Raw genomic sequence first — 22,917 nt, forward strand, 5'->3', positions numbered from 1 at the left:
AAGACATCAAAACTTTCTTTCTTACTTTAGCAACTAGAACAAACCCCTTTCCATTTTAAGATGTTTATTAAACATATACTGTTAAAATTCAAAAGCAATCGATTAAGGGACAAAATAGGTCCATAAAACTGCAAACAATATTTTGCATCACCTGAAAAAAACAACCCTCACCGTATAGAACAAGATGGGAGTTCATTGACAGGAATGGGACTAGTGAATACTAATACTCCCGCCAACAGTCATATAGTTCCATCTACATTAGTTCATAATCCTGGTCTGTACAAAGCATTAGAGAATGTGTCAAAGGACCAAACTCAGTCCACCTCCATGTTACTCCACTGTCCATGACTGAGGTCCTACCATTACAGCTATTTCATGAACATGTGTTCATGATTCAAAACAAAATGTCCATGACACCTGGTGTTCGCAGAAACAATCTCCTGTGTTTCTGCATTGGTACCACAACAACTCAAGGATTCTGACCACCATCCTGTCACCTCTAGCAACAAGCACTGGTTATGTAAGACCAGTGCTGTGCTGAATCTGGATCGAACAAACCAGAGACTGATATCATGAGCACCCATCCAAGCTGACAAGAAAGACTATGCACAATTTGGGGTGGGAGGACCACATCCACCATACATTTATTAATGTATATAACAAAGACTATGTAAACGTTTCTAAAACGTACAAACAGGAAGATAAAATATACTCTTACTTACTATGACTGGGTTGGTGATAATATATGTAGTATACAACAGACATGAGTATTAAGGCAGAGGATGTAGATAGGTGATGTACATGAACTATAGGAATGTCTATTGGACCTATAAATAACCAAGAATATTTTTCACAGATATTGTAAAACAAAGTTAAATAACATTTGTCAAACAAACCAAACAACATTTGTAACATAATCTTTTTATCATGCACAGGGTATTCTCAATTAATTCTCAGCTTAATCACAGTGAAAACAATCCAATACATGTACAACGAAACCCTTGTACTCCACACACCATTAGACTGGACACTTTGAAGCTTGGAGGTTAGCAGGTTAATACTACCAGGGATAATCTGCAACAGGGATAGGTCACACCCTTGCTTTCTTTAACATTTGTGCTAATTAACGTGTCTCGTCATGCTCCAATGCACACAGTGACTTGGTTCGTTCCCAGTGCAACTTCAGCTGTGTTTAACAGTACTGCAGCCCGTATATTGTATCAGTCGGAATTTTACCATGAATGAATGAATTATAGGAAGAATTAAGAGCAAGCATTATAAGTGAATGAATGAAAGAAATAAAGAAAAAAAAGGACATGTGTGAATGAATAAAAGAATATATGAAACACCATGGCCATCCCTCCCAAAACATGTTTCAGAGCGTAAAAGTATCGCTCGAACATGTGTTAACATCAGCTGTCCTTTTAAAAAAATCTACTTTGAGACATTTTTGTTCATATTAACAATTGATTCAGATATCTTATTGCACATGGGGAATGGCATGAATGGCATGACACTGTCACACATCCCTCAAAAACAGAGAGTGTAAAATTATCACAAAGCTTTATAAACACCTTTCCAGTTTTGTCAAATAATAAGATCAACAAGACACATTAAGATTAACAAGAAAGAAAGAAGTTATAGAACTATAACCCTCAAGCATCACCAGCATCAATGGCGAATCAGATCAAACACTTTTTCTAAAATCATAAAACTATCACTATTACTTGTAAACACCTTCCACCTCATGGTATGTATTAATTCATAAAAATTAAAGGTGTATGTGAAAGAAGTTTTAGAATAATAACTAGAAACACTTGAACAACACAGTGTATTACTTCAATGGCTGATCAGATCAAATCAGCGATATGTGACATTTTTCACACACCTCAAATACACCCTAACATGTTTTTTTTAACATGTGCAAACCCATTTCACCTGATAGTATATTCCCCTCATAAGAATGAAAGATGTATGTGAAAGATTTTTTTGAAGCAATAGCTAGGAACATTTAAACAACGTCATAAAACAATCACTATTACTTGCAAATACCTTTCAACTAAAGGTATGTTTCAATTCTACAAATAAAAAGAATGTGTGTAATAAGTTTCTATTGACTTAATTTAGTCGGTGAATCGAGAATGGAAGCCAGTGAGCTATAAAATACTGACTTGAAACAAAACTACAAATCTACTGTGCCAATACTGACACTAATAACAATTATTTGACTTAAGCTGAAGTGACAACATAGTTAACTTATCTTCTACATATAGGTGTTCAGATGTCACAACACTCAGCAAATGTCATGAGTTGCTAAAAAAACAGGCTCAATCTTAAATACTGAGCTGCCACCATATTGGCTACAAGACGTACGTTCAGCGGCTTTTCGAGGCATTCCTTTTCCCTCTCTATTTAGGCTCCCTCATACTGCTTACAAATTGGTTGTTACTATAAACATGTTTTAAACTATTTTTGCTGGGAGTTACTGCACATTTTAAACAAAGAAACTAGTAACACAAAATGTCACATTTTGGTCAATAGTTATATATATTACACAACAAGGTGTAAACAAAACATCAGTTGCATTGCTAGAAGAAATCATCAACAGTCCACACTGGATCAACACATTGTAAAGTCAGGTTGTTAAAAGTATTTGACAATCACAGTTCTCACACTGAAGTCAAATCGTAGAGATCACTCAGGCATGATATGAATATTATGGCAAAGGTAAGGCACGTTGCTCTTTGAACAAGTCATACATATAGTGTATGTATCAAAATATTGCCTCATATATGCGGACAGCCATATGGATATTAAGTAAGCCCACTTCAATGATCTCCACAGAAATACGAAAGACTTGATATATAACAGCATTCTACAAGAAATGTTACCGTCATTGGTATAACAATTTCAGTATATTGAATACAAAATGCCATTTAGAAAGTGGATAGATATAACACATGTTAAGTTTGAACATAGGAGAATTAAGATGCACTTGTTAGCAGTTTTTATGGTGTGTCATAGTGGGGAATTTAGCTCCAAAATGTTGGTTGTGGGTGCGAGTCCTTCATTCATTGATAGGACCAACATGTCTGATACATTTTCTCTCAATAATCAGGGCGTAATTTACTGACAGATCATAATCAAAGTGGAATTCAAACAGCTGCAGTCAAATGTATGTGGGATCCAATTTGCCCAGGAGTATTCCTCCCCATTTCAAGTGAGTGACCATCCACAAAATTAATAATATGGTTATAAAGCCGACATGTAAACATGTAAACAATATAATTAAGTATCCACCCATTCATATTTTTAGTTTCATAATAGGTCAGCTCATTCCTTCTCAAATGCTTCTGTCAAATATGTCTCCTGTTGTGGTGGATGGTCTACTGTGTACTTAAGAGTTATCTCCCTTGTCACTTGTTTGGCAAGGTCCAGTTTCCATACTACATGGTACTGTTTTGTGATATGGGGGTTGGTATTCCTCTTTGGGTGTTTCAGATCAAGACTGGGTACCAGAAGAGTCACCTGTAGAGAAAAAATAACACACATTATCTTTCAGAGATATAATAATTATATACATATAATGCACTAACAAGAAAAGACTGGGGAATACTGTGTACCATCAGTGATTCTGATTAAGGTCATACATAAAACACAATCAAAGTAAAGCTAAAATCACAATACATGAGTAGTCATTCTATATGAATATGTTTTCTCCTTCTTAAGAAGGAAGAAAGACAGTTATGATAGTCCCCAAGTGACTCCCTCCAAGTTTCATGGTGACCGCAAAAGCCATTTTGAAGTTGAAGCAACTGATGGACAGAGAGACAGATAATGGACAACATGCCATGTCCATATGTGTGGAAACAATCAGTCAACAAGTCAGTTGTATTTACAGATATTAATCATGGAAAAACAAAGACACTGGAGGGTGTTACCTACCTTGATTTTGTCATCACTACTGCGGGGCACCTGAAGTTTCAGCACAATATCGATGGAATACTCATGTGTGTTCTTGATTTCGACCACTTGCTCATAGGTTGTGTTGGTGGTTTTACTAATGAGGCCTGTGGAGGCTTTGAACTTTTTCAATGGTTTATATATGACCTTGACTGCAGGGTCGACACCCAGAGAACACAAGAACTCCTCCCCCGGGGACACCAACTTGATTTCAGCCTGGAATAGAAGCAGGTATTGCATCTTGTTACAACTGATCTGCGGAGCTGCCCATTTTGCTGTACCTCTCACTCTGCTGGTTAACCTACCTACTAGTCATCATATCCCATTTGGGTTGTATGATGCCATGTCAGTTCAGTATCTTCTCCAGACTTGATTATTTACAAACTCTCATCACAAAATGGGTACCTGGTGGGATAAGTCATGTGACTAATAACCCTCTAGCACCTCACAGGAGGACTATTATTATCATCATTAATTATCTGAAATATTGCTGAGGCAGCGTAAATTATGAAACAATCAAACAAACACTTTGCTGTGCAAACTCATGTGCTGTAACACTGACTTTGCCATGCAAGATCCTGTGTTGTGAGACTTTATTTGCTATGCAAGTCCAAGAGTGACACTTCTGTGTTAGTTTCTTTAGGTGTGTCAAGACTCTCCTCACCTTTGCAACAAAGCTGTTATCCAGAAATATGCTGGTTGCACCTGGCAAGAGAGTAAACACTGAGTTGTTGGTGACCTTGGCCTGGAGATATGCCCTTGGTTCCACCTTAGGGATAGTGATATACTCCAGCTTGGGCTTCACATCAAATATTCCCACAGACACCTTGTGTGGCAGGTTGTCACTTGGGATCGATGTCTGACGAGCAATTTCGTAGGATGTGCTGGTGGTCGATTCAGTCACCTGGAAATATATGAGGGATTAAACATCAGGGACTCATCGTTTCTTACATGGCTAAGTCGGTTTGTTTGACAAACGATTTTGAGAGGGGTAGGCTAACTCATAAAGAAATAGTTTGCTGAAAATTTTAAGACTACATTTGGGAATGTCATCAGAATATGATTGAGTCCATGACCCACCTCAGTGTCCCCATCCTCTACGTAAGAAACAACCAGTTTCAAAGCGATCATTACCTGCCCAACATATCATGATGAGGCAAAGCCAGAATTAACGACACGAGTTTAGTGATCATGAAAAGTGAAAAATGGAAAATTGAAAAGGAAACTGTTCACTAAAAATACCAGTACACAAAAATGTGAAAACAAAATATAGTATTGTTGACATTTTTCTTGATTGAGATTGTTGATCAGTGGCCCAAAGGATGGTTGTCATTCCCATCATAAGAATATAAATTTACATTTGCTTCCAAATTAGGTATTTTCAGTGACTAGAGATCACATGAAACAGTGAGCATCTGTATTATGTTAAGCATGTGCCAGCTCACCATTATTTGGCTTCAGTTTAAAACATAAAAAACTAAGAAAGTGTCTGTCTCTGTTACACCTACTCCTCTAGCATTGACTCTGCCCCAACAAAACTGTCCATTCATCTTTTATCCAAGCATATCCTCACAGCAGTAGTCTCCAAATACACTGTGCATGTGTAATGATAACAGAACAGCGATGTTGTGAGTGAGATTAGTTTAATGCCACACTCAGCAATATTCCAGCTATATGGCCGTGGATTGTAAATAATCAAGTGTGCTCCAGACGATCCAGTGGTCAACGGCATGAGCATTGATCTGTGCAATTGGGAACTGATGACATGTCAACCAAAACAGTGAGTCTGACCATCCGATCCTGTAAGTTGCCTCTTATGACAAGCATAGTCGCCTTTTTGTGGCGAGCAAGGGTTTCTGAAGGCCTATTCTACCCCTGATGTTCATGGGTCACAACAGCGATGTAACAAACACTAGAATGTGATGAATCCAAGAACAAACTACAAACAAACAATGACTAATGGCCACAGAATTTGCAACATGGTTGCCATGGTGACAATACCAAGCATCAAAGTTGATTTGGTGAGGAAATAATATTCAGGTGAGTTTAAAAATGTTAAGTACAACCGTTACATTTGTGTGATATCTTCTCTGTATTTCGAATCCATTAATGACAGAGGAGGATAAACAAGACAGATTATTTTCACATTTTTGGATGAGAGACTTGAGTTCAAAAGTTGAAGCTGAACAATCAAGAAATGTTTCCTAACTTAAATAGTCAAAGCATGTAACAAAAGACAATATTCTTTTTGGTGACACATGCAATACAATGCCTTCATACCTTTGTCTCAACAAATGGCATTGGACCAAAAGATTCCATTAAGTCTTCAAAACGTCCTGCAGGATTCCGACACCAGCTCCTCACTGGAGCATAAGTACTGATTCTTGACTTTTGGAAAGACCTGATAAAGGTGCCAAAATACAAATCTTAGGGCATAAACATACCTTTGATTGAGTATAGCTCATGAGTCTAGGTGTTGAAGATATGTTATGTTTTGAACACTCATACACATCTTCACAAAAAAATCCATTTTGCCTTGATGCCTTCTTTCCATGCACAGAACATCCTTCTAGCCTAGGCCGGTATCTAAACAAGATTTTCCCCAGTATGTTTATAAACAACAGAGATTTTGTCAGAATAATAACTGCTGCTCTTGTCGCATCAACGAATGGCATATAATGGTGGTTGGAGGGCCCAGTGGTTAAAGTGCTTAACTGGCTTTGTCAAAGTAAAGCACTTTTCTTCTGTCTTACTGACCATTATATGGATGAACTCCTGGCAATGTCAACCAATGGGGCTATTGAGGTCTTGGCTACCCTGAGTCTAGTGATATATAACATATACAGGGTCTAGTGAGGTCTTGGCTACCCTTAGTCTAGTGATACATAGCATATACAGGGTCCAGCGAAGTCTTGGCTATCTGTAGTCAAGAGATATATCATTTACACAGGGTCTAGTGAGGTCTTGGTTGCTCTTAGTCTAGTGATACATAACATATACAGGGTCCAGCGAAGTCTTGGCTATCCGTAGTCAAGAGATATAAAATTTACACAGGGTCTAGTGAGGTCTTGGCTACCCTTAGTCTAGTGATACATAACATATACAGGGTCCAGCGAAGTCTTGGCTATCCGTAGTCAAGAGATATATAATTTACACAGGGTCTAGTGAGGTATTGGCTAGCCACAGTCAAATGATATCATAAATTTAGTTCAACAGAAACTAGTGATATATCAGCCAGAGTCAAGGATCGATTAATCTGTGTTGAAACCATTAGCATATTTGCTATAGTATGACAGATATGACAGTCTGTGTTATGCCTAAGTGTAATATTTAGAGATGATTCTATATGTGCGTGCTCAAACTTGGCCCTTCATGGACTTTCAAAATGTGCACAAAACGTCTGGAGTAACAGCTGTGCTGAAGGTGAATTATCTGAAGCACAAATACAGCTATACCACGTCATTCATATTACTTGTTGCTATGTATACCACAAATGTCAAAATACATATGAGGCCAAAAATATTGGGATTCATATTTCTTATATGATGCCCTCGGGTAAAATACTATTTTCTCCTGAGTCTAGTGATATATAACACATACAGGGGCTAGTGAGGTTTTGGCTACCCTGAGTCTAGTGATACATAACACATACAGGGACTAAAAAGGTCTTGGCTACCCTGAGTCTAGTGATATATAACATATACAGGTTCTAGGATTAATTAATCTGTGTTGAAACCATTAGCATATTTGCTATAGTATGACAGATATGACAGTCTGTGTTATGTGTAAGTGTAATAATTAGAGACGATTCTATATGTGCATGATCAAACTTGGCTCTTCATGGACTTTCAAAATGTGTACAAAATGTCTGGAGTAATGGCTGTGTTGAAGGTGAATTATCTCAAGAATAAATACAGCTACACCAAGTCATTAATACTACTTGTTGCGATGCATACCTGAAATGTCAAGATACATACAAATAAAATAAATTATTACTTATGAGGGCAAAAATATTGGGGTTCATATTTCGTATATTATGCCCTAGGGCAAAATACCATTTTCTCCTGGTAATGCAGAGCTTCAGATAAGCTTTTGGTCATATGGGTATGATACCCATACTTCTGAAACAAAGCGGGTATTTCCAATTTCAAGTGGGTATCTATAGTTTTAGATACCCACCATCTCTTTTAAAAATCTGGGTAGTTGTTTCAGAAAAGGGTAACAGGTGCAACTTTGTCTTATTCAAAAATAGAATTAGACAAAATCCACCACACAATGGCTTATATTAATACACCTTTATCCACATGCTGTAAGAAATAATATACTCTCAAAAAAAGTAGGGGATAATGAACTTTCAGTTTGGATAGGAAGTGTAAACGTTAACAAACGTTTCAAGGACAGCTAATGAATGCACCACCATTTCCCTCTATTACCACCCTTAAACACAATGCATGAGATGTGCGTGCACAACGCAGTAGCCCCATACACGTGCATGGGGTCCCATTCTTGATTTTGATGTTTTTTCAAGGTCGAGAAATCACTAAGAACATTAACTTAGACACTCATCTTGCATCATACATTTCTTAGTGTTTGTTTCTAGTCGTTTGTTTTAAAATGAAAATCGTGCAAATTACATGCCATACACCAAACATCTGTCAAAAGCAACTACATTCCAAATAATAATGTTTGTAAAGAAGTGCAAATGGTGATGCACTCTCAAAACATTCCATAACATCATATCAACATTGATTGACTCTGATAAATCTCCTAAATTTTTTTAATCTTAAATAAAAACAATGAAGGTACTCTACTTTTTTGGAAGTGTATATGTGCCTTACTCTTAACCCATATTGTTGACAAAGCAGCCATGTCTTCACTCCAACAGTCTTCTTCAAACCCTTGTTCCCATTGTTAAAATATTGCACTTCCAAGTTCATTCAAAATATCACCAGAAATTGATTCTGATTGTGAAACACAGTACATGCCAATCAATGCATCCAGTAGTCCTCTATCAAAGTTATTTTCTGTTTGTAAAGCATGGAAGCATGTGGAAGCTTTTGGTCACACTTGCTCACCATTATCGATTTGTTTACAGAAAGGAAACAGCTATTTGACTGGTTGCTATTTATAGATAGGCCAATCAGTGAAGGGTCAATAAACCATGATTAGTATTCTATTGCTGTTGCACATTCTAGTTGCATTTAGAATTACTCAAGATTTTTTCAATACCAAATCTTTAGACGCTGAAAAAATTTAAGTTTGATTACCTTTAATTGATATGATATGCAACATGATTTTGATGCGCAGGTTAAATACATTGCTTATTGGGTTTATTTGGGCTTATTTTCCTAAATCTGACTACTTCAGTAATAAATAGAATATTATGTTCACGCCCATATTATACTATGTCTACAAAACTCACTTTCAACACTGTGTCATGAACATAGTATGACATAAGCACTCATTTAATTTCAATATAAATAGACTGTCATTTAGGCCCAAGTTAGAGTTACGAGGGGATGTCGATAAGTTTTGAGTCTTGAACATTTTTCTTACCCAGGTGTCACAGCCTATGGTACGACATTGAACCTTGGGGTGTAGCTGATGTGATATATAAGTTTTGGTATCCTACTCTCAGAAGTTATTGAACAGCTTACACTGACAGAAAGAGACCATTCTCACGGCAGTGAAAATGAATTAAATTGAGTATAGAGCAGTAATTAAGTTTTTAGTTCTTGAAGGAAACTCGGCGAAGAACATTGACGGCTTTCAGCAGTTTATGGGAAGTCTTCCCCTTCATCTGCTACCATCAAACGATGGGTCAATGCATTTAAGCATGGTAGAGAGAGTCTTGAAGATGACCCCTGTCTAGGTCGCCCAACAACAAGCACTAGTCAGGAAAACATTGACAGAGTGCATAGACTTGTGCTGGAAAATGGTCGAATCACACTCCACGAGTTAGAGGAGACCACAGGCATTTCACATGGATCCATCAAGACAATTCTTCATGAACATCTTGTCATGTCTAAGGTGTGCGCAAGATGGGTGCCAAGAATGCTTACAGATGCAATGAAGCAAACAAGGGTCACCATAAGCAACTCCATGCTAACCAGATACAACAAGAATCCAGAAGATTTTCACTTTAGGCTAGTAACCTGACATGAAACCTGGATCCACCACTATGATCCTGAGAGCAAACAAGAATCCATGGAATGGAAACATGTCACTTCTCCCAAGACCAAAATGTTCAAAGCCTCAAGATCAGTGCAGAAAGTAATGGTGACAGTCTTCTGGGATAGCAAAGGTGTCATCCACATAGATTACTTACCAAAAGGAAGAACAATGAAAGGGGAATATTACGCTAACTTGTTGAGGCAAGTGCGACAGTCAATCAAGGAGAAGCACCAGGCAAGATCAGACGTGGTATTCTTCTACATCCAGACAATGCTCCAGTACACACCTCTCGCGTTGCAGCCGCTGATGTCCAGGAATGCGGGTACGAAATCTTGCCGCATCCCCCCTACTCTCCAGACCTGGCACCAAGTGATTACCATCGGTTCCCAAATCTCAAGAAACACTTGCGTGGTCGTAGATTTCAGGATGATAATGAGCTTATTGCTGCTACTGAGGCTTGGTTTGAGGACCAAAATGGCGCCTTCTACAGAGATGCCATCAGCGCCTGGCAGAAAAGATGGAACAAGTGTCTTAACTCACAAGGGGACTATGTTGAAAAATAAATGTGGTTCATACCAATATTTTGTGTTTTTCTATGCAAGGCTCAAAACTTATTGACATCCCCTCGTACCTTACAGCAATGTATACAACCTTGAAAAAGAAAACAACAAAATTTCCAAGGGAACCTGCAAAATCACTAAATTTTTGCCGACAGCTAAAGAAATCTTGACTTGCCTAATCATTTTACACTTGATTTACTTGATTTCCACTCTTATCTCTACGCTCTGGGTCAAAGATACAAATAATCAAAATTCAAAGGATAAGGGAGATATCCTTCATTCAGGTAACCTAAATGGTAGGGTAGTAGACATTGATCATACCTGCTTCTTGTGACATAGCTGATCGGTCTCTGGGTGCTGAGTACCGCAGTGCCCAACAGTGGTACCATGCCTCCAATGCTGGGACTGGCGGTTGACAGGAACAACTTGGCATCCTTCCAGTCCTCACCAGTTGTCTGAGTTATCTGCCCATAGTACATGATCTGAAACGGGTGTTCTTGATAATCAAAGGTATATTACCAATGTTCAACAATGATGTGTAAGACTAACTGACCCAAGTGATGTGGTTGGTTGGTTATTCTAGCTATATGGCTAGGATCTGTAATCTTTTTACATAATATGGACCACACAATCAAGTGATCAATATCATGAGCATTATTCTACACTATTGGGATACAATGACGTGTCAACCAAGTCAATTCTAGCCCTGATCTTCATGGGTCTAACCCAAATGACCTACCATGTGTCAATGTACAGGAAGTACAGGAGTATCATTCTACACTATTGGGATACAATGACGTGTCAACCAAGTCAGCAAGTCTGACCACCTGATCCTGTTAGTTTCCTTATAAAACAAGCATGGGTTTCTGAAGATCAGTTCTAGCCCTGATCTTCATGGGTCTAACACAAGTGACCTTCCACAAGGCATCTATGTGTCAATGTACAGAAGTAATGCTTTGCAGACCATTGTGATGTTATGTGCAAGCATGACACTGAATGCAATTGAAATAATTGGCTCACCTTAAGCACACCTTCTCCAGTGAACAAACGCAGGTCGTAGCTGGGTGTCCAGGATGCCTGGGACACCACATAGGACACCCCTAGCGACACCTTGTGTTCACCTTCACTCTCTAGCACAATGGTGCATTCTCTGAAAAAATAACAACCAAACACTATCAACAGTGGATTGACACTGCTATAATATATGAAGTCGATGGCTGGAGGTTTGACACTGGCACAATGTGTGGAGCCCATAACTGGAGGCTTGACACTGGCACAACGTATGGAGCCCATAACTGGAGGCTTGACACTGGCGAAATGTGTTGAGCCCATGCCTTGAGGCTTGACACTGGCACAATGTATGCAACCCATGCCTTGAGGCTTGACAACGGTACAATGTATTAAGCCTAAATCTGGAGGCTTGACACTGGTACAATGTGTGGAACCCACGACTGGAGGCTTGACAACGGTACAATGTGTTAAGCCTACATCTGGAGGCTTGACACTGGTACTATGTGTGGAGCCCATAACTTGAGGCTTGACAACGGTACAATGTGTTAAGCCTACATCTGGAGGCTTGACACTGGCAAAATGTGTGGAACCCACGACTGGAGGCTTGACAACGGTACAATGTGTTAAGCCTACATCTGGAGGCTTGACACTGGTACTATGTGTGAAGCCCATGCCTGGTGGCTTGACACTGACACAATGCATGGAGCCCATGCCTTGAGGCTTGACAACGGTACAAAGTGTTAAGCCTACATCTGGAGGCTTGACAACAGTACAATGTGTTAAGCCTACATCTGGAGGCTTGACACTGGTACAATGTGTGAAGCCCATGCCGGGGGGTTGACAGTGGCACAATGCATGGAGCCCATGTGTGGAGGCTTGACACTGGTATAATGTGTGGAACCAATATCTGGAGGTCTGAAACTGGCACAATGTGTTGAGACCATGCCTTGAGGCTTGACACTGGCACAATGTAGGCAGCCCATGCTTTGAGGCTTGACAACGGTACAATGTGTTAAGCCTACATCTGGAGGCTTGACACTGGCACAATGTGTGGAGCCCATAACTGGAGTCCTGACAACAGTACAATGTGTACTGGTACTATGTGTGAAGCCCATGCCTGGTGGCTTGACACTGGCACAATGTGTGGAGCTCATGCCTTGTGGTTTGACAACGATACAATGTGTTAAGCCTACATCTGGAACTTCACTTTACTTCCCAGTCCGAAGAGTCCGTAGTGGGGAGGAGCATTCAGCGTTCAGCATAGTGCCCTATGGTAAGGTAAGTATTTAAATATTTAGATTTTAACAAATGTTCTACTTACCTTACCATAGGTCTATAACATATGGATACAACAGGTAGGACAGTGGTGAAAGATTCCAGAGGACCGTTAACCAAAGCCAAATCCCACATATGCCTTGGTGCTGGGTCTGGAACAGTCCTCCGATGAAAACCAATTCCTGAGTGGGCTGTAAATGTGGCTTCTCCCTGTTGATCAACCAACCCAGCTGCTCCAAGAGACGAATGGCGAAGTCCAGTTGTCTGCGTAGCAGTTGAGGCTCTGTCTGGTTTAGTAGACAATTGTCTATATAAGGGTCGAATTCTATTCGCCTGAGGTGAAGAAAGCGAGTGATGGGAGTCATAATTCTGGTGAATAGCCATGGGGCCGTGGAAATGCCAATGGCAGGACTCGCCACTGATAATGGCGACCCTCGAACACAAACCTGAGATATTTCTTGTGAGCCGGGTAGATTGGGACGCGAAGGTATGCGTCTTGGATGTCCAGACTGCATAGCCATGAACCCGTAGTCAGCTTGAGTCGCAACTGTTCCAGGGACAGCATCTTGAAGCGAGGGGGATCCTCCAGATACCGTTCGTTGAAAGCTGCCATATTGTGTATCATTCGAAGTTTGTTGGAATCCTTCTTGGGAATAAGGAAAACCGGCGAGCAGAACCCTGGTGAGCAGATCGGGTCCGGTACTTCCTCGATCGCACGCTTTCCCAGCAGCACTTCGATGTTGTCCCTCAACAGTTGGCTTTGTGACCCTGAATTAATGGTGGAGTTTGACTGATCGGTAAACTGTAGCGTTTTTCCCAAATTCCGGTCACGTAAGGATCTTGGAGGATAAACCAGTTCTGCCAGAAGATACCCAGTCTCCCTCCTACTGGAGTAGGGAACACTGGCATGGCTGGAGGCGGGAGGCGGGAGGTTCCAGTCTGCTGGCAGTGGCGAGGGCGTCCCGATGGTCAGTTGACGTGAACCTCTGGCCTCAGCCTCTATAGAATGCTGACCTGAATGATTCTCTTCTAGGAAGTTAACGCCTCCTGCCTTTATCTTCAGTTGCTGATCTGGCACGAAAGGCAGGCGAAAGTGCCTCGAATGCAAGGATACCTCTGTATTCCACAGGTCTGCATGTTCCTTATACACTTCGGGTAAGGCATCCCCGAAAAGCACATGAGAAGAGAAAGGTGTCCTGATCAACTTGCGCTTGAACTCTTCCTGCCACGAACAACCGTCCAGAAACTCTGTTCTGCGCACCACTGTTGTCATCGCTAAGGCCGTCCTAACGTGTCCAAGAAAGTCGTGCAATACCTTGCCTTGCCACAAAAGGAGAGATGATAAATACTCCAGTCTAGACTCATTGTGTTCAGTTAGATCTACCGCCGCTGCCGATGTAGCTGACGCTAACGCCGAAACAGGTTTTAAAATGCGACGTAGCTCGGTATCTATAGCCTGCAACTCAGAGTCCTGCACTTCGTAGGAAGTCAACGGCGACAGTCTCTTAATGGCTTCGTCTAGTGCAGCTCCCGAGTCCGCAAAATCCAAACTATGAATCTTGTACTCCTGTTCCTTGGCCTTTGGCGCTCTGATAGTAGCATTCAGTGACAACTTCGCCAAATCCTCATTTAAAGACGAGATGGCATCCATTACCATAGGATGGGGTGGAATCAATAATACTGGCTCGATCCTAGTGGCTTCATCACTCTCAATTCCCGACCCTGGGGAAGGGCAATCCGGAAGTCTATCCGCAATCCAGTCATACATGGCTGATAACGGTAGGCTTCTGGAACGTGACCTCCTGATTTCCGAACGACTCGCTCTCCTCCTGTCGCTTGATGCTACATCCACACTCCCCGATGCTCCAAAAGTTAGTCCCGAAGACGTAGTCCTGGCTTGGGATACACTCCATACTCCTTCCCCTGGGATGACTCTGCCACGTTAGAACTGAGTTGAGGTGCTGTAGATAGAGGCATCGTATATTCCTGCGACGCGCCCAGCGCCATCACTGGGGTTGGTATCAACAAAGCTCTCAGTATTCTCTGCACCTCAGGGCGTACGGCCTGGCCACATCCACCCAACCACCTGTCTGAGCTGTAGGCGTCTCCGTCGTGGGCGGCATGTTCGTCTGCGTCGGTGCTGCACTTGACCTCGGCGACGGCATCGGCGCTGTCCTCTGAAACGATGCTGGATCGCTGGTGTCTGTAGCTGAGCAGTTGTCTCCAACAAAGCCATGGAAACGTTTGGTGTAGGTAGAGTCTTAGGAGTACCAGTAAGAGGCACTCTTGATCCCGAAGACGAAGCCGGAGATCTCTACATTTTCCTTAGTTGTTGTGTTCTCCTTTTCTTGATAACAGCCAAGTAAGTCTTGAAGTCCTGTGTCGACAGCTCAGCACACGCTGAACACCGCTGTAACAAGGAGCAGGCACCCACAGCACAGTCCGGGACAAAGGGATGAGGGTCTTTGCCGGACTTCAGTCCTTTACAAGTCACACAAAAGTGTCGTGTCATACACACACAGCTGTAACAAATTGAAATAATAAAAAACGATAAGAAAAGAGTGTAGAATACCACACACACCCTATCATAAAATGGACTATTCCACACAAGGTGCTACACCAGCTTGCAATAGACAAGTGAAATCGCTGTCACTCACAGAGAAAAAGACACTCAAGTATGCTAAATAATACAATCGTGATTCTGGTGGATTTTTATAATTAAAATATCAGTAGACATGACCACCAGCCAATACATTACTCCTCCATAAAACTACAGAGGAGAATTGTAAAAAACATGGAGACACTAAAACAATGCCTCACACGAGGTAGCCGGCAAAGCGTACCAAACATAAAATATACGTTAAAATCGACCTTAAGATTGAAAAGTATACATACCACACTGAAATGTCCATAAAAGAACAAGAGAAAAACAAATAAAGTGAAACTTTATTAGATCTCCGACTAAAATACTTTAAGCAATCCAAACACGTCTCTCACAGACTACGCTTGGAAGTAAAAGTAAAAGTAAAAGTTTTTCATGGAGTCTGAGTGCATGTGCAGTGGGGAGATACTTCCGTATCCTGACAGTCGTGACTGCGAGGTAGCCATGTTTTATTGAAGGCAGTTCAACTCTGTCAGATCTCATATTAAGCAAAGCTTGAGGTAATATACTATAGACCTATGGTAAAGTAAGTAAAAAATCTGTATAATTTGACAACAAGTAATCCAACATACCTTGACTCAGTCTGATGACGCCTATTTGCTCTCAGTTCTGAAAGGTTGCTGGTGGCTGCTCCAATCCTCTTAACGAGTTTAGATAATTGTTCGTCCATCTCCAGCCTGGTTGTCTCGAGTTTGCTGCCTTCGTCCTTGTACATATGGAGGAAGTGGGTCACATTCTGAACGTTGGCACTGTCCAGGCTGGTGCTCTTGTTCTGGAATGCAGGGTTTAAGAATTAAGACTCCATTACCAGCCAGTTCTAAGTGAGTGAGATTAGTTTTTTGCCACACTCAGCAATGTTCAAGCTACATGTAAATAAGCGAGTCTAACCATATAATCCAGTGATCAACAGCATGTGCATCAATCTACACAATCAGCATGTTTGTCAACCAACTCTGTGAGTCTGACAAGCCAGCCCTGTTAGTCGCCTCTAATGACAAGCAATATGTTACTGAACACCAACTGTAACCCTGATCTTCACGGGTCAGCCATTTTTAAGCCGGTTTTCAAAGAATATGAGCTGGGATGCTTATCAAAGGATGCATGGACATCATAATATACTATAATCACTTGTGGGAGATGATAAAGGTAATGAACCAACATATCTGCCTTGTACAAACCTGATTAACAACAACTAAGTTTGTTCCATTTATCAAATTTGAGAGAAAGCAAAAGAACATTAAAGTTTGGCATAGTCTTTCGAAAGGACACAAACTGCATTCAGTTGCAAACGATTCAATACGTAAAATAGTTTAAAACAGCTAATTGAGAGGCTTTCAAATTTTGTTCACTTCAACCATCATTTCATGACATCATACGATTGATAGCCATACAGCTTCTCAGCAGAGAGTTTGTCAGTTTCCGTGGAAGTGGGTAATGTTTCTTCCATTTTTCATCTCTGGGAGGGGTGACATGGAAACTTGTTGAAGCATCACTAACCAATGAAATCAAACTATTGTATATGAAGGTAAGAAAATGGTAGGTGTTTTTCTCTGTTATACATGTATATGGATGAAAATGTTTACTGAGGTGTTTTAATACACGACTCTTTACTTTTGTGGACTTGGACATGGTGTCCCCAAAGTTTTCCAGCAGTTTCCATTGTTTGTTCAGAACATTCTGCCTGGCTTCAATTTGATCTTTTTCCCTCTTCAAGTCGTTAATCTGCGTCTCCAGCTCCCTCTCCAGCTCCCTCTCCTTGCTGGAAATGTCGGCCTCATTTGGTGTGGTATACTTCCTCTGGAATGTCACCTCGGCTATTGTTGCCTGCCCTGTCCCTTCGACTCTACAACAAAAACACAATCATAAACCTACTTCCCATATTTGTGGCCAGCATCTCTGATAATCATATTCTACATATACATCTTAAATTGCTAATATTTAGTGATCAAAACTTGTTAAAGTAAACCATTCCAAAAATGAAGGGGATATTCAATTTGAGAACATACCATTAGCCAATTCCAATACATATGACAAGAAGTAGGATTATAATATCCACACAGATGAAACATTTCCAATGCAATAGAATCAATTGGCGCATTTTCTCCTATTTTCACTTCATCATAAGTATGTTTAGCGGTGGTCTGTAAATAATCGAGTCTGGACCAGACAATCCAGTGATCAGCAACATGAGCATCGCTGTGGACATGTGTCAACCAAGCCAGCGTCAGCGAGCCTGATCATCCGATCCTGTTACGCCTCTTACGACAAGCTTAGTCGCGCTTGATGGCAAGCATGGGTTGCTTAAGTCCTATTCTACCCTGGACCCATAGGCGCTTGACACTGATATATATTTGGAAGTATGACCTAAATATATAAGATATAGTATACAAACCTAGATCGTCAGCGACAGGCTTTATGACCTCCGGCAATCTGATTGGTTAATAATGCAAACTACAACTTCACGTGGGTTAAAAAACTGGAGTGTGTTTTATACACAAAAGTGTTAGCCAATCAGATTCCCGGACCTAGTTTTGACGATCTAGTTTTGTATACTTCCGGCACAGCAACTCGGTCTTTGGCGATTTAATAAAAAAACAGCAAGTGCATCCCCTCGAAATGCCTGTGTACATACCTCCCCCACACATTAGAAATGTGGACAGAAGCTTCTGATACTCGCGAGGCTTGTAAAAATACAATATATTCAATGACGAGTGCGTAATTGTCCTGTTTTCGATCACGTCGCCGTGAGTTGGTGATGCACCTTTACAGGTTATATAGTAAGGGGGTTGGATAGTAAACCGTTTATCGATTTTTCGGACCCGCGATGGGCGCCTGTGTGTGTATGCACCTCTGGAAATAAAGAAGTCACGTCGTCTGCTCGCTTGCTCATGCATCAAGCCTAGCAATCACACACCACAACAACACATCATCGAACAAGCGCCATTGACCTCAACAATTTTCACTACTCAACGTTATGCCTAAGGCAGTTTGTGTCGCTTATTTGTTGATAATAACAATAATAAAAAAACCAAACAAACAGTTTTTAATTACTCCACCTAGTTTATAAAGTGTCAAGACAAACACAAAACAAGATAATTGTACCTGTCGCAATTCTCTAGCCGTAGGTGTTAGAATTGAACTTCAGTGTACATAACAATCGTTAACTTTGGAAACGTGCTCTGCTGACAAAACACGATGATCGTTCATAAAGGAATCGGTTTTACTGTACAAGCTATTGCGTTCTCCCAAGCCAAATATTTAGAAAACAGATAATAATTCCAAACATTAGTGTGGGGAACTTATTTTTACATCAGGAACATGTTTGTTGAAACATGTCGATAAACGTGGATATTCGACCGTGACCTTATAGGAATATCAAGGGCAGGTAACTTCACGACTTTGTTGAGAGTGGTTTCCCTTAAACTGTGCTCTAATACTAACTGGGAGCACCTTGTACGTCATTTAATTATTTTCACCTGTGTCCCTGTTGAAACACGCAATTGCATTACTTTCCATGGCCTGTTAATTTAGTCTCATATAAAGTACGCCCACATGTCATAATTACATTCTCGTTAGTCATGCAGGTAAAAGTGCGGCTTCGAGTAAATCATATTTCCTGCATTCTCATTTTCTGTACGTCTTTTTTTTGTATTCAGATGTAAAGTAATGGAAAGTGTCATTGACGTTGTGTGCAGTAATGTCTATATGTGATCAAGTCGCTTTGCATTCAAAACAGTTAAGTTTTCTCCATAATATACATTTACTGAAACAATGTTTAGGTAAAAAGCGACCAGACAAATGTCAACTCAATAAAAATAAAGATCATAATATAAAGACAGTATAAGTGATCTACATTTGAAATACCTGATAAATAGATACATACTGGAACAAATATGTACAGAGACACTGTTCAGGGATACCTGTTTGACACGTGGCAGTTATATGATTTACAAATGAATATAAGAACTGTATTTTCAACAATTCATAATTCAAGTAATCATGTTAAAAAAATTCACGGAATTTCCTCTAGATTATTTTCCTGCTGATTTTCCGAATACTGAATTCTTACCTTTAAACTGTTGCATTTTGAACAAAAATGAAGGAATATTTCGTCTGTGCTTGGGCCTACTGTATATGAACTGACATCGTTAAATTTTACGTAAATGGAATTACATGTGCTCTTCCTGTTAAGATGCAACTCGTTACCTGGCTCAACTGACTATATTTATTTAAGTATTCGTTATGGTCCAATTTATTGTTAGTTGTTCTTCCATATTGCTCTTTCACATTCTAATATGTTTCACGTTTCGGTATACAGTATATTGATCAATGCCAATCAAGAAATTTTCAGTCAGGTGGTTAAGATCAATACTGAAAAGATTATTGTATTTGTCAATAACTGGTAACCCACCATTTCGTCCTCACAATCCCCAGCGGGGGGACCTAACTTTGGTTGGGGTGACTATAACCAGTGTCTTTCAAAGTTGTACAAGTTGTTTCCATAGAGAACAAGAAGACCCTTCCGCTCTATGCACACATGAAAGAGTTGTTATCTGGTTTGTAGTTGCTCAGCACCACACCTGAAAAATAAATTTTATACCACACGAAGTGTGTTTGATCCATGCTCATATTGCGTAAAAATACAGGCATAAATTATTTCATTTGCTGCGTTCATGGCAGCATTTGAATGGTACATACCTGACTTGTTTTACCTGAATGGTTAACGGGAGCATTTTATCATCATTAACTATACGTTGAGATAGCACGTCAAACAATGAGATATCTGACCTTGTTTGCAACGACATGTATGCCCTATGAGCTGTCTAAGTAGACTTAGTCTCAGTGTATTTCGTTACACTCCACCACTGAGTCGAACAAAACCTAGTAGAAGGTCGCGTCAGGTAACCTTTGAGCGACCAATGAGCGTCCAACCAAACGCGAGACGGTTAAATAGATTTAACCAATCAGACAACAGCTACTATTTAGGGATCGGAGGGACTTTCTCGCGGTGAATAGAGAATGGAAGTCAGTGAGCTATAAAATACTGACTTGAAACATAACTACAAATCTACTGTCCCAATATTGACACTAATAACAATTATTTGACTTAAACTGAAGTGACAACACAGTTAACTTATCTTCTACATATAGGTGTTCAGTTGTCACAACACTCAGCGAATGTTATGAGCTGCTGAAAAATACCGGGCTCAATCTTAAATACTAAGCTGCCACCATATTGGCTACACTGGTTACGTAACAAGGCGAGACATACGATCAGCGGCTTTTCGAGGAGTTTCTTCCCCCTCTCTATATAGGCTCCCTGATAGAACATATGTTGTAAAGTCAGTTAATAAACTTAGTTTATTTGCAATCATGATTGGATGTTCGGTAAATAGTTCAGTTTCAACCAATTTGTCCTTGTCTCATCGGCAAATGCCGCTTGCCTGTATTTGCTAGTGGGCTATACCGATACAGACTATAACGGCCTTGCGAAAGTTCGGGAAGACTGCAGAGAAGGACAGAAAGACGTCATCGTGTCATGGGTTGGCTGATCTATAAATACTGGCTGGAAAGCCTGCTATTGTGAGAGATGATTGGTTTAGCCAGAATGTAGGTCATGGATATGAGGCGGGGACTTTAGGAAGCCGTGTGGCACATCGATTGTGGTTGATTGAATATATGCATTTTGTTTTCGGAAGAGGAAGTAGCATAGTTTGTGTCATGCGTACTTAACAGTGTACGTGTACTTACGTTAAAATTAGATTTAGTTGTATCATCGGTAAATACCCCCCTCCGCTCTTACATCAACTCTATGCCTAATGTCATACGTTGCCTAATGTCATATGGTTACTGCATGTACACATTCATATAATTATTTCACAATACCTGCTTCCAATGACTGTAAAAGCCGTCAAGATAGATGTTCCTTATTTTGGTTGAAACATATGAGAGAGAAAAATGAAATTGTGATAATAAAATCCACTTCCCAAGTCACACTGTTAGATTAATGATAATCGCGGAATATGGAATCTCACCTGATGGAATCCGAGTCGATGCTCGCCGGCAGTTGTTTGAGGACAATTTCATTGACACCTTTGACGACGTTAGTATGGATCTGACGACATACTTCCGCCCTGTCGGAATACACTGTTACTTTCTCCACTGGACATTCAGGTGACAGGAAGACATTCTCCTTTATCTTATCACTCTTTTCGTCTGCCATGGTCGATTACAGAAACTCTTCTACAGTGAAATGTTTCAACTAGGTATAAGGAATTCGCAATATATATTTTCACACACAGTGATTACGTCCATGCGCTGTTAGTTTATAGAAAAGGACGTCACGTGATCAGGTACTTCGGCATTGCACGAATATACTCGTAACCCAAGTGTGACGTGTCAGAAACATGCGATGACTGGGATTTCATCTTTAAGTACTGGTATTATGCTTACTGCACGAGCCAGTTCAGTCTGGATCATTGCGTTAGCGCAGCAGACCACGGGAACCAAGCTGGAGCCAGTTAATCATTCGTCATCACACGCCCCTTCCCTCAACCTCCATTCAGCTTGTCCCGGAAAAACACGGATGCCAGTTTGCAGTCATTAGTGTCCTGACAATGTACAGGCCCGTCCAAGTTCCAGTCCGTAGCTTGAACGGGCGGAAACCAGTCTAGAAAAGATTTCTCTTGCTTGAACGTATCATTTGCATCATTGTACCGATTTCAAAGACGTTTTAACTTTCAATATTTTGTCCTTAATCCCAACCAACGAACTTTTTCAAATTATTTCAATGATAAAGAAATGAATAATTAATCTCTCATAAAATGCGCATGTACAGTAAGCTTTGAACAGGCTGGGATTTGTGTTTCGTACATTCAATATTTGTATGTATGTAAACATGTGAACTGTTTATATTTTTAGGCGCGGGCATGAGCTATGGTTTGTGTTTTGGTTAATATCTGAGTATATGCTAGGTCTTTCTACTAAACCTTTGTGAAGCACATAAATGTTCGGACAATACCCTAGGGCCTATATCTTTATACCATTGGGAATGAATGATTCTTCAGATTGTTTAGCGTAACACATAACTCTGAATCTTCAACAAAGTTCTCTCTAAGATTCCTTCTACTGAAGCATACACAGTAGTACACTGAAACTGAACGTACAATGATACAGAGGTAAGAGGCGACTGATGGGATCTGACAGCCAGACTTGCTGATGGGGTATCCCAGCAACTGAGACTGGTGCTCATGATATTAGTCACTGGAATGT

At 40.4% G+C, this 22,917-nt stretch overlaps 1 protein-coding gene across 2 annotated transcripts; it reads right to left on the reverse strand.

Moving 5' to 3' along the window:
• Positions 1-53: 53 nt before the first annotated feature.
• On the reverse strand, positions 54-21,966 carry LOC137286295 (protein F37C4.5-like). 2 transcript variants are annotated; one of them, XM_067818069.1, is made up of 9 exons: positions 21,681-21,966; positions 17,257-17,488; positions 16,218-16,417; positions 11,718-11,847; positions 11,019-11,179; positions 6,244-6,364; positions 4,628-4,867; positions 3,946-4,179; positions 54-3,528 (listed from the first exon to the last, which is right to left on the reverse strand). In XM_067818069.1, the coding sequence occupies exons 1-9, from the start codon at positions 21,866-21,868 to the stop codon at positions 3,334-3,336; spliced, it is 1,701 nt and encodes a 566-aa protein (XP_067674170.1). In that variant the 5' UTR covers positions 21,869-21,966; the 3' UTR covers positions 54-3,333. The 2 variants fall into 2 exon arrangements, with proteins under 2 accessions (XP_067674170.1, XP_067674169.1); XM_067818068.1 differs by lacking the exons at positions 16,218-16,417; positions 17,257-17,488; positions 21,681-21,966 and having other exon boundaries at positions 11,718-12,813.
• Positions 21,967-22,917: the final 951 nt, after the last annotated feature.

This window comes from Haliotis asinina, chromosome 6 (assembly GCF_037392515.1).
Source record: "Haliotis asinina isolate JCU_RB_2024 chromosome 6, JCU_Hal_asi_v2, whole genome shotgun sequence".
Classification (NCBI taxonomy): Eukaryota; Metazoa; Mollusca; class Gastropoda; order Lepetellida; family Haliotidae; genus Haliotis; species Haliotis asinina.